At 54.3% G+C, this 12,118-nt stretch overlaps 1 protein-coding gene and 1 long non-coding RNA gene across 7 annotated transcripts in view; one reads left to right on the forward strand and one right to left on the reverse strand.

Moving 5' to 3' along the window:
• Positions 1-12,118, forward strand: part of Abcb9 (ATP binding cassette subfamily B member 9) — a 46,204-nt gene that overhangs the window by 26,321 nt on the left and 7,765 nt on the right. For 4 of the 5 annotated variants that reach the window (XM_063271610.1, NM_022238.2, XM_063271612.1 and 1 more), the window contains 7 exon segments: positions 565-770; positions 2,430-2,627; positions 3,687-3,815; positions 5,269-5,457; positions 6,123-6,296; positions 8,712-8,871; positions 10,327-10,463. In XM_063271610.1, the coding sequence (XP_063127680.1) occupies positions 565-770; positions 2,430-2,627; positions 3,687-3,815; positions 5,269-5,457; positions 6,123-6,296; positions 8,712-8,871; positions 10,327-10,463 (1,193 nt within the window). 5 annotated transcript variants of the gene reach the window in all.
• LOC102552690 (uncharacterized) overlaps positions 11,530-12,118 on the reverse strand; it is a 36,400-nt gene continuing 35,811 nt past the window's right edge. For both annotated transcript variants that reach the window (XR_005491714.2, XR_005491713.2), the window contains one exon: positions 11,530-11,886. This is a non-coding gene — a long non-coding RNA (uncharacterized LOC102552690). The remainder of the gene's footprint in view (positions 11,887-12,118) is intronic.

Genomic DNA, 12,118 nt, shown 5'->3' on the forward strand with positions numbered 1-12,118 from the left:
TGTCCCACCCCTCCCCCACAGGGACTGTTTCCCTCCTGCAGTAGCTGCCCCAATGGCCGTTGCAAGGCATTTAGTCCAGTATCCCACAGTGTGTGAGAAACACTGCTATGTGTTCCTCTCTGAGCTCAGGTGGCTGTTTGCGGGTGGGTGTGGGGGTGTTTACCCACTCTGCCAGTGATGGCTAGCGAAGAGAAGTTTGAAATCCAGCTGTGGTGGGTACATGTGTGTTATCACACTGGCCTTCCCCCGCCACTGACCTCCAGCCACTGTTTCCACTTGGTGGACAGGCAGACACCTCACACGATATGCTGGAACCATGTATGGGACACACCTGTGACCCTGTCAAGGCTACCCTGGCCTCAAACAAAACAAAGGGAAAAAATGGTACCAGAGGTGGGACTGGCTCCCTAGTCTTCCAGAAGTGACCCCCATCATTCTCATATAGCATAGTGGGGGAGAGGGCTGACTCCTGTTCTCCATCTCAGAAGCCCCTTAGCGTCCCCTCCGCCCACCCTGGCAGCTCTGGGCATCCTTGCCACAGAGGGCTGAGTGCCTGTGTTCCAGGGGACCTCATCTCCCGCCTCACCTCTGACACCACCATGGTCAGCGACCTGGTCTCCCAGAACATCAACATCTTCCTGAGGAACACGGTCAAGGTCACGGGCGTGGTGGTCTTCATGTTCAGCCTCTCCTGGCAGCTCTCCCTGGTCACCTTCATGGGCTTCCCCATCATCATGATGGTGTCCAACATCTACGGCAAGTACTACAAGGTAGGCAGCGTCCAGTCCCCAGGCAGTGCCTCTGTCTGCTTCGAGAGTCTCGGAGGCTCCACGAGGCTGTTCTGAGGTCATTCATTGTCTTCACTGGGTGTTTCCTGAGCACCTACTGTGCCCAGCACTGGGAAGCAAGAAAGTAGGCCGCAAGTGACACGGTGGTCACACCATAATTCACGTAAGGCTGAGCCAGAGAGGAGGCCCCGGTAGGTAGGTACAAGCACAAAGTAAAGCCATGAGTGTAGATGGCTAGCAGGACCTGAGGAAGGTGGGCTGTCTCAGGACTCTGTGTTCTGAGTAGAGGGTACTGCACAAAAGTTCTGAGGTAGGAATGTGCCTGGTGGGTCTGAGAAACCGGCAGGTGGCTGTTGGGGTAGGTGATGGGAGACAGGGAAGTGGCAGGTGACAAGAGCAGGGTGTGACCCTCTGGTTTCGAGGGGATCCTTTCCTCCTCCAGCAAAAGGCCACCACCCCTAAGCCCTGAACACGGATTCTACACTAGTTCCCCCGCTGAGGGGGAAAGTACACGGTTGGCATGGAGCCTGTTCCCTGCCCACCTCCACTCTGCCCCCACCTTCCTTCTCCCTGGCCTCTACCTCTACCCGCCTCAGGCTCCACCTCTAAGTGGGTGGAGCCTTGAGGAAATGAATTTAGGGTCTGCCACCTTTACAAGACACACATACCACCTGCAGCCAGATGTGACCTGGGCTGCTGGAGGGCCCAAGGAGTAACAGCTGGGCAAACCTGGTGACCTGAGTGCAATCCCCAGAATCCACGGAAAGGTAGAAGGGTATAATCAACCCATAAAGGTAACTCACACAGGGGACTTCTGCCTGTGTCCCTGCCACAGTAATTAAAGGAAAAATACACACACACACACGCACACACGCACGCACACACCAGACGTGATTTGGGACCCCACCTGGTGCCTCCCAAGTGCAGTATGTATGCCTTTTCTCTTTTTTTTTTTTTTGGTTCTTTTTTTCGGAGCTGGGAACTGAACCCAGGGCCTTGCGCTTCCTAGGTAAGCGCTCTACCACTGAGCTAAATCCCCAGCTCCATGCCTTTTCTCTTTTCTGCTCCCTGTGACCAAGTGTGACATTCAGGTCACGGAGCCAGCCCTATAGGAAGGGATGGCACTCCTGCCTGCCTGGGCAGCTGTTGTGTTAATTACCACAGTGCAGGCTGATGCAGACCCTGCTTCCCCTCCGAAGCTGCCTCCTCTCCATGTGAGCAGATTTCCCAGCCTGTGCCATGACACATGTTTGGAATCTCACATTCTCTCTCACCTAGGATGTGCAGATAATAAACACTGCCCCTTAGTGCTCAGTGTTTCTTACGTTGTGTACGGCCTGAGCAACATCCGGGGACTACCATTCTTGGGCAAGCACAGGGTCAGGTGTGGAGGCTCCTTTTCTGGAGCTAACTGAGGTCAGAGTGTGGTCAGTGGTCTCCGTGTCAGCGGGGCCTGCTTCCCTGCTTCCCGGTGCTGGGCACTGTGAGTGACCTAAGGTCTCCCAGCCCTCAGGAGCTCCATGGGTTCGTTCTCTTGAGTCTGTCTCATCAGTTAGGAGCAGAGGGGGCTGGGGTGGACAGAATGGGATGGAGGTGGGCTCATAAGGAGACTGAAGCTGTCCTGCCCATCCCTGTGCACAGAGGCTCTCCAAGGAGGTCCAGAGTGCCCTGGCCAGAGCCAGCACCACAGCCGAGGAGACCATCAGCGCCATGAAGACGGTCCGCAGCTTTGCCAATGAGGAAGAGGAGGCAGAGGTGTTCCTGCGGAAGCTTCAGCAGGTCTACAAGCTGAACAGGAAGGAGGCCGCAGCCTACATGTCCTACGTCTGGGGCAGTGGGGTATGTGTGGTCAGACCCCAGGGGTGAGTGGATGGGCACCCAGATAGGGATCCCTTGCTTGGGTGACGGTCCAGCTCCCCACATATGGGTGTCAAGCCATCAGAGTCTTTCCTGGAAAGACCACAGTGCCCTTCCTTCAGAGGCCTCTGTCCCCTTCAGAGCAGGCAGGAGCTTGTATCTGAGGCTGACTAGGTTCCAACCTAGGCCACAGCCCCTCCCTAGAGAATGGAGAGAACTGGGCTTGTCCCTGTCCCAATAGTCTGGGAGGTAGGAGCTAGGCTGGCCTGGGAGTGGTGGCGGGGTAGGGAGATAGAGAGTTTCATGGGAGGAAGTAGCTAGAGGGTACAGGGGAGCCAGGAGGCAAGGACTGCTCACTACCGGAGACACTGCCTCCTAAAAATGCCCGCCAAGCCTCTTGTCAGCTCATCCGAAGCTGGGCACCTTCTGCCATGCCCACGGACACTTGTCCAGATGCTGACTTCGCTCTGGCTTGGGGTGGGTTGTCTCTCAGACTGCCCCCTAAAACATCAGGGGATCCCCAAGATACTGCCCTTCTTCAGGAGCCTACTTAAAGGAACAAAAGGGCCTCGCTCTCCTGCCCTGACTGCCCTGCTGCTGTGTGACTTCCTGGAACCCCAACCTCTCCGAGCCATGAGATGAGAAGGAATAGCCCTGCCTGGCCCAGCGGAGGAACTTGAAGGTGGCATGTGCCAGCCAGGGCCTTACAAAGAGAGCCTTGTTCTGCTGCCAAGCCTACAGCCTGCTCCAGCTAGGGGCCTTTGTAGGGAGCTGCTGGGGGAGGGGTGTGAGTGACAGACAGGGCCAAGAAGTTTCCGTTGGCAGCAGGGTGTTGAGAGCTTCTAAAGCTGCCCTCTAGCACCCAGTGAGATGGTTTAGTGGGAAAAGACCCTGTCACCAAGCCCAGTGTTCTGAGGTCCTCTCCTCAAGCTACTCTCCTGTTTCCCTGGTCTTACTAACGGGAACAGAGTTGGGGGACAGAATAGAGGGCAGGTCTGGCTCAGGCCTGGAAGCTTAAACCACGCCCTTGTCCTTGTCCAGCTCACACTCCTGGTGGTCCAGGTCAGTATCCTCTACTACGGGGGCCACCTCGTCATCTCGGGGCAGATGAGCAGCGGCAACCTCATCGCCTTCATCATCTATGAGTTTGTCCTGGGAGACTGCATGGAGGTGAGGGGCAGCCGTGGGAGGGGCCAGGGGTGTGCAGGTGAGAACAGCTTCCGGCTTCTGTTGGTGGGTAGGTTGTAGCCAAACAGAATGCATGCAAGATTGCATTAAGTCCTCAGACCTCTACAACACCTCTAAGAGAACACTGCCAGAGAAGCAACCTCTGAACTGGGACAAACAGGGAGCTGTTGGGACACCTACAGGCGCACTGCGTGTGTGCTGTGTGCTCCCAGCTTCACGGCAACCGTGTGCTATCGTGGTGTTAACTCGGGTCCCCAAGGCGGACATAACTATAACAGCACCTCAAGGGCTGCACACAGGAGCCAGGAAGGCATCTTCCACCCGTATGCTGTCCCCACTTCCCTCTGTGTGAGGTGGGGCAAAACATTTGCACTCTTGTTTCTGAGAGAAGCCTCCTCCGCATTGCTTAAAAGCACTGAGGACAGCTACTGTTTTGGTTCATGTTTATATGGGGTGCGTTTGTAGCCACAGAGAATGTATACAGAGTAGCCATTAAGACCCATTTTAAAGATTAAATTAGGGCTGAGGTTGGCTCCCTTTGCAGAGTGCTTGCCGAGCATGCGTGAATCCCCAGCGCGATGAGGCAGGCCGCTGTGGGCCACCACAGCACTTGAGAGGTGGAAGCAGGAGGGTGGGCCTGGGGCCTTTGCCTTGGGTGGAGACAGAGCAGGGAGCTAACAGCTGGCAGCTTGGGCCTCAAGACAGAGTCCCCAACACTGCAACTGGGACGTCTCCAAGGCTCTGTGCTGTCCGACCACGTCGTGATTGCCTTTTATGGACTTCCTTCCCCTCCCAACGCCTGACTTGGTTCTAGACAGGCCTGGGTCCCTGTATCAGGCGCACCTTTAGCCCCAGAAGCAGAGACAGGTGAATCTGAGCTTTAGGTCACATGGTAAAGCCCCGTCTCACAGGACCATCTTCAGCTACACACCGAGCGGTGTGAAACAGTCCGGAAGGGCTTCTTGAGGCCAGAAAAACAATTGCCAGGTTGTCACACGCCTTTAATCCCAGCTCTCGGGAGGCAGAGGCTGGCAGATCTCTGGGAATTCAAGGCCAGCCTGCTTACATAGAGAGTTCCAGGATAGCCAGGGCTATGTTGTGAGACCTTGTCTTAAAAAAATGGGGGCGGGCTTAGAACATGCTTTGGCAGCCAGAGGGAAGACTGGGGGCCTGCTCTGCCCTGCTTACCACACATCCCCTCTGCATGGTCCAACCCTGAGCCCCGGCTCCTAACGCCCAGCCACAGTGGCATTACGTCTTCCCAGCACCTTTGTTGTCTTGATGGCCACTGTCTGCTGCACCAGCAGGTGGCATCTGGGGGCTCCCTGCAGCTCCTCAAAGCTGCAGCTCCAACCCATGACATCCCCACACCCCATCGGTGGTAGGTGTCAGGAGTGGGCTGTCAGTGGGACCAGGCTGTGTGTCTTCCCTGCAGTCCGTGGGCTCCGTCTATAGCGGCCTGATGCAGGGAGTGGGGGCTGCTGAGAAGGTGTTCGAGTTCATTGACCGGCAGCCAACCATGGTGCATGACGGAAGATTGGCCCCTGACCATCTCGAGGGCAGGGTGGACTTTGAGAATGTAACCTTCACCTACCGCACTCGGCCCCACACACAGGTCCTACAGGTAAGAGCAGCTCAAGGCCTGCCAGAACCATCCTTCCCTCATATTGTGTGGCCAGAAGCACTGGCAAAGTAGTGGCTCCCGCTTCTGTTGGGGGAGAGAGAGCAACAGCCAAGCAGAGCCTCTCCCCAGAGGGGACCTTTAATCAGGGAGCAGGACTGAGCATGGGGCTCTCTACAGAAAACACTCCAGATCAAGGAGACTGTGAATATTAAGGATCCACCAAGCCAGTCCTGGTAGCTCAGGTTTGTCATCCCAGCTACTGATGTGGCCAGGGCAGGAAGACCACAAGTCCAAGGCCCCCCGCCCCTGCTGCCTTGGACTACACAGCAGTGAATGCCAGGCCAGTCAGTGGAAAGAAAGCTGAGCTATTGTATCTCCCTTTTGGGAGTCTACAGCAGGAGGACTGTCACTTCTTAAAGGCTGGAGAGTAAGTTCTAGACAGGCCTGGGTCCCGGTGTAGGGGCTGTAGCTCAGTGGTTGAGCTCTTGGCCAGCATACACATGGTGCTGGGTTCAATCCCCAGTGCCTCAGAAGAGGCACATGCCCACAGTGCCCCAGCCCTGGTATCTTAGGAAGACGGTTCAGAGGCCAGCAGCACCACACAGGGCAGGCAGGGGGATGTCCTCCACCTCTGAGACTCAAACATCTTGTGTCCCTCCCTACAGAATGTCTCCTTCAGCCTGTCCCCAGGCAAGGTGACGGCTCTGGTGGGGCCCTCGGGCAGCGGAAAGAGCTCCTGTGTGAACATCCTGGAGAACTTCTACCCTCTGCAGGGCGGCCGGGTGTTGTTGGACGGCGAGCCCATCGGCGCCTATGACCACAAGTACCTGCACCGCGTGGTGAGTGCCGCCCGCCGGTCCTCCCACCCCTCCCTGTCGTGTGAGCCATGGCACAGATAGAAAGAAGGATGGTTCTGTCACTGATGTGACCTCCCCATGCAGATTGTTCTGACTCCACAAGCCACCCCATACCCCCTCTCCTCTCCTAGAGGTAAAGCCCCACCCCCTTGTGTGTGACAACCATTTCCTTGATTTGCAGTAATTTTACCACAAGGGCATACTCAGCCCTCCTGGCTCTGCTCCCTCTAGCCTGAGCTTCCTCCAGGCAGATTGAAAGTGCACAAGGCCCCTCCTGTTCATGCAGGCTCAGATGGCACTGAAGTGTGTGGCACACATAGGCCTTGGCTTCCTTCTTGTGTGATGTTTTCATCTGCAGACTTTGACTGTACAATAACTCGTTGGTAGGGATCGTGTATGGGATGCTGTGGCAGCATTCACCCTTCTCATCCTCTCTTGCTCCTGCTTGCACTTAAATGTCCTTTTAAAAGCGCGCACACACACACACACACTCACACTCTAAAGGTGATCTAATTTTTTCTTTAAAAGAAAGAAAAAAATTGATCCTGTGCTGACATACAAGCAGGGGGGCCTGTACAGGTGTCACTGCAGAGGTGTGTGTGTGTGTGTGTGTGTGTGTGTGTGTGTGTGTGTGTGTGTGCGTGCGCGCATGCGTACATGCGAGAGAGAGCACTATTGTACGCACATAAGCTAATGCGCGCGTGAGCATTATCCGAGCGGATCTCAGGGCCTTCCGTGTCAGAGGAGTGATCTACCTCTGAGCTAACCCAGCTCTAGTCTCGGTGTGGCAGGACCCGCAGGCTGGAAAGTCCCCTGCACTGAATGTACCTGAGCAGAGATGGGTGGCGGAGAAGGGTCTGTCACACACTGGGCTGCAGGAAGAACCCTGGGCAGAGCTGCAAGATATGAGCAGCTCAGACTCCCAGATGGCATCAGTCCTCCGCTCAGCCGAGTGTCAACGTGAGGAGGCAGCTTCCTGCGGGCTTTCTCACTTCCTGGTGGTGAAAGACATCAGGCCCCGCTTATCTGCTTATTAATCATCCGGCTTTCCTCTGGGGAATACTGTCTTCCTTGACATTTTTAAAATTATTACAAGCACAAAACAGTCAAGTGCCACACTGTAGCCTTGATTTAGAGATTTTTCTCCTATTGTAGTGACTTTTTTCATTTTCTGTGTGTGTACGTGTTCACATGTATGGCATGCATGTTTGTAGGTGTGCATGCACAGGTGTGAGGGCGCGTGTAGAGAGGCCTAGAGTCACCCCAGATTACTCCCACCTCATAAATTGAGGCAGGATTCTCTGTGAAACCCATCACAGCTGCTGTTCCTCTCACGGGCCAGCTCTAGGGATCGTGCCCGTCCTCTGGAGTTAGAGGCAGGTCTCCATGCCTGCCAGTACCCGTGTGGGCTTGGTGAGCTGAGCTTGGGTCCTCGTATTTGTTCAAGTGCTTTACCGCCAGGCACCTCCCCAGCCTGTTTGTGCATTTTATAGTGAAGACAGGAGAGTTCCCCCCCCCCCCCCATCTTGCCTTTCCGGGTCGTTCTCAGGGTTCTTAGGGAATTCTTGCCAACTTATTTTCTGTCTTTATGCTGGTGACAGCATATGAAAGCATATGCAGTACTGCGTCAGTTGCCAAGTTTACAGATGCCCAGTGGATGGATGGGAGCACGGCTGTTTTCACCCACTCCCTAGCACTACATTATGCTTCCTGTTGGTTGTGCTGTGTGGGTGCACACATCGCCATGCTATGCATTGGAGATCAGGACAACTAGTGGAGTTGGTGTTCTTCTCTGTGGGTCCTGGGGATAGACAGGCTCAGTGGCTGCCCTTCACCCACCACCCACCGGGCCATCCCGTCAGCCCCTACTGCTCTTCCTGTGAATCTGATTCCTAACCCAAATCACAGAACAGCTCTGTCTTTGAAGGGGAGGTGGGTCTGCTGTGGAGGCTCAGACAGGAGGTTGTCAGGCTGTCTCAAGGCAGCCTGAGCTACATACTGAGTTCTAGGCAAGCTTGGATGGCAAATAGACCTTGTCTCCAAAAGGGGGAGGGGGTTAGATAGAATAAGGGCCGCTGCAGGGAGGCCTGCTGTCATGCACCCTGGCAATGTCACAAAGCTACAGTGCACCCCTGCCCTGTGGTCAGGGGAATCTTGGCTTAGCAGAGCAACAAGATTGCTGGCTCCAGATGTCATTCTGGGAGGCCTGAGGTCTAGGATGGTCTGGGTACCCGGGCCCCTCCTAGGAAGGAAGAGGCATAGCCCAGTGCAGCAGCCACGCAGATCAGGTTTCAGACCTGAGACTCCTGGCGTCAGCCAGGCGGGGCTTGGGAGACTCCAGTGACAGCTGGGGGCCTCACTGGCAGACTCTCCGAGTCACCTTGTTCTCCCCAACAGATCTCACTGGTAAGCCAGGAGCCCGTGCTGTTCGCCCGCTCCATCACAGACAACATCTCCTACGGCCTGCCTACCGTGCCCTTCGAGATGGTGGTGGAGGCTGCACAGAAGGCCAATGCTCACGGCTTCATCATGGAGCTGCAGGACGGATACAGCACAGGTAACGGGAGGTGACTCCGACTTAGGGACTGACTGAGCCCATCATACCGTTGTCTTCTATCAACTTGACATCCCCATCACAGTGACATGTTGGGAGTTAGCCTCAGGGGCGTCGGTTGGTCACAGTGTGGCACAACCTCCTCCTCCTCCTCCATCAGTCTGGAACATTTGGTAAAGGTCATGTACACCACCAGGCATATTGGTACATAAATATTCAAGTTCAAGGCCAGCCTGGTCTACAGAGCGAGTTCCCAGCCAGCCAGGGCTACACAGTGAGACCTTGTCTCAAAAACGAACCAAGGACTGGATGGCTAAGACACTGCTACTCTTTCAGAGGACCAGGGTTCAATCCAAGCACCCACATGGTGGCTCACAACTGTCTGTGATTCATGCCCCAGGGAATACAATGCCTTCTGGCCTCCAGGGGCACTGGGCACGTGGGCACAGGCATACATGCAGGCAAAGCACCAACTCGTAAAGTCATTTTGTAAAACAATGTTTAGCTGCACATGGTCGTGCAGGGAGATTGCTATAAGTTCTAAGCTAGCCAAGGGCTCATGGGGAGACCCTGTCTCAACATACTACATGTGTGTAAAACATTAGTCACTAGGGCCACTTAAAGGCTTCTTTGTGTGAGGACAGCTTTCAAGAGTCAGTCTACCCAAGGGCCAGGATTGAACTTACCATAGCTGGTGCAGAACGGGCCTTTCCCAGTTAAGACATCTTCCAGCCCTTTCTTGGGATTTTTTTCAGACATAGCCTTACTGTGTAGCCCAGGCTGGCCTTGAGCCTGCATTCCCTGTTTCCAAGCGTGCACCATGGCACTGGTCTTTTATTGGAGTTTTGTTACATAAAAATAACTGTCTTTTTATTCTGCCCTTTAATAGAAAAAGCTCGGCTCTTTAATTCTGCGCCTTGCCTTTGTCCTTAACACACCTTGGTGACCTTTCATATTGGTTCAAGGATCTGCCCTGCCTCCTCTTTACCCGCATGAGTGTGTAGGCTTTTATAGTGATTTGCTGACTCCGTTTCCTATTGGCAGACAGTTGAGTTGTTCTTATTAATATCTGTCTTGTAATGACATTGCTATAATCACACCCACCACCACCTCTGGTCCTCTATGGGAGAGCTGACTTGGAGGCTATTCCCTGACAGGCATGGTGACACGCTGTCATTGCCCTCCGTGTCAAGGCAGAGCATCACAGTGGAGCGGCCCAGTCCAGGAAAGCAGATGCTTCTCAGCTGCCTTGCAGCGCTCTGCAGTGCACTGTCACAGTGCTCAGGCATCTTCCTGGCGCACACGGGGGATGATGCAGGGTGCCATCCCTTTGCATGAAGGGCTGGGCTGCCCTTTGTGGGTGGTCACAGCTGGGAACCCTCAGAAGCGTCTGCAAAGCTGGTGCCCAGGTGAATGGAGAGGCCTCCTAATAACTCACCCTGTGTCTCCTCCCCACAGAGACCGGGGAAAAGGGAGCCCAGCTGTCAGGTGGCCAGAAGCAGCGGGTGGCCATGGCACGTGCACTAGTGCGGAACCCTCCTGTGCTCATCCTGGACGAAGCCACCAGTGCCCTGGACGCAGAGAGTGAATACCTGGTAAGTGGGGGCAGCAGATGCTATGGCAGGCGGCCAGGCCGAGGGTGGCCACAGGTTCTCTCAGGCCATGAGCAGGAAACGGAGTTCTGGGCACGGATACCCAGCTCCATGCAGAGCTACAGCCCAGTGACATGGGTAAACCGGGCCAGCCAGAGGATCTGATGAGGAGCCCCGCCCTGCGGTGTACTCCTGAGTTTCTTCCCTCCTCCTCCCTCTGCGGTCTACCTTCCTTTGCTCTTGTTTTTCAGTCCGAAGCTCAAACCCCAGGCCTTGAACACACGCCCCACCCTGCAACTACAGCCTGGCTCGAAGCCACTCTTTCCCCTAAGCCTGGTTGTCAGGGATAACGTGGATCGTATTGGTGCAAAAACACAGCTCTCACCTCAAGGAGATAAATAGTTTATTCTGGAGCCAAATTAGAGACTGTGTCCAGAACAGACTCGGGTCATCTCGATTTCATGATCAACCTGGAAACAGTCTCCAGTGTCATGAAGTTTTCCTAGTAACAGAACGATAGTGTCATGAATTAAGACCCTCTTCAAATACATGGATGGGGTGTCGGGGCGGTTACAGGGGAGCTGGGGAGCTGTCACAGGCTTCATTTGCAGTCTGTTAACACTCTCAGCTTTTGGGTTGGTCTGCTAACTCGACCCTTTCCAAAAGGACTTTGTTAGTCACAGCTTGCTGAGGCTGACACAGAGTGGGCAAGGACGACCCTAGATGGTTGAAATTCCTGAGGTATTACCATATCTCTAATGAGACACACACTGCTTTCCAGAAATTCTCAGCCACAGTTCCTTGTGGGCTAAGTATGACATTTTGTGCATGTGGGAGCACACATTATCAGATTTCATAATGTCCCCCATAAAGGAATGGCTGGTGAGGCTGTAACGGAAGACACCCCTTCATCACAGGGAACCCCTAACTTCCGTGTTGCCCCCTCTCCATCTGGTAACGGTTACACGGCATGCAGCAGGACTGTGATGTATAAGCAAGGACAGCAGGCAGTGGTGATGCACACCTTTGAACCCAGCGCTTGGGAGGCAGAGGCAGGGGGATCTCCAAGTTTAAGGCAAAAAAAAATCAAGAATGCCATTGGTTTAATGCAGTGAGTGAGGTTAACAATGAAGAAAAAAGCATTTGAAGCAACAAGGTTTACCTATTGTTTAAAGAACCAGACTGGCCACGTCCCCTGTTTATTCTTACTGGTACTCTCTGGGCTGCCTTCTCAGATGTAGGTATTTTGTAATCTTAGCTTTTCTTTTAGCCAGCTTGATGGGGTAGCTATAGCCTCGTATCATAGGAAGTAACTGCCTAGGACTCAGGAGGCTCTCTGCGATCGATCACACTGTGGCTCTCGCCTGTGGTCGCTACTTGCTCTGCTGTATTGTTATCAGCATCACACCAGGTTTACTGTGGAAACCTAAAGGGAAAACCACATCACAGAAGAAATTAGCTGAGGCTCCAGATCAGCAATGGAAGCAGGCTCAGGCCTGTCAGGACTCAGGGCGTCGGGTAGAGCCTTTGCAGATCCCACAGATCCTTTTACTTCAATGGCAGAAATGGAAGTGGGGATCTGACAGGATTCACTGTAGTGTTGTCCGTTTCCTTGTTTAGATTAGTCCCCGATGCACGGTACTGTGGGACAGTTTAGA

Source organism: Rattus norvegicus, chromosome 12 (assembly GCF_036323735.1).
Source record: "Rattus norvegicus strain BN/NHsdMcwi chromosome 12, GRCr8, whole genome shotgun sequence".
NCBI lineage: Eukaryota > Metazoa > Chordata > Mammalia > Rodentia > Muridae > Rattus > Rattus norvegicus.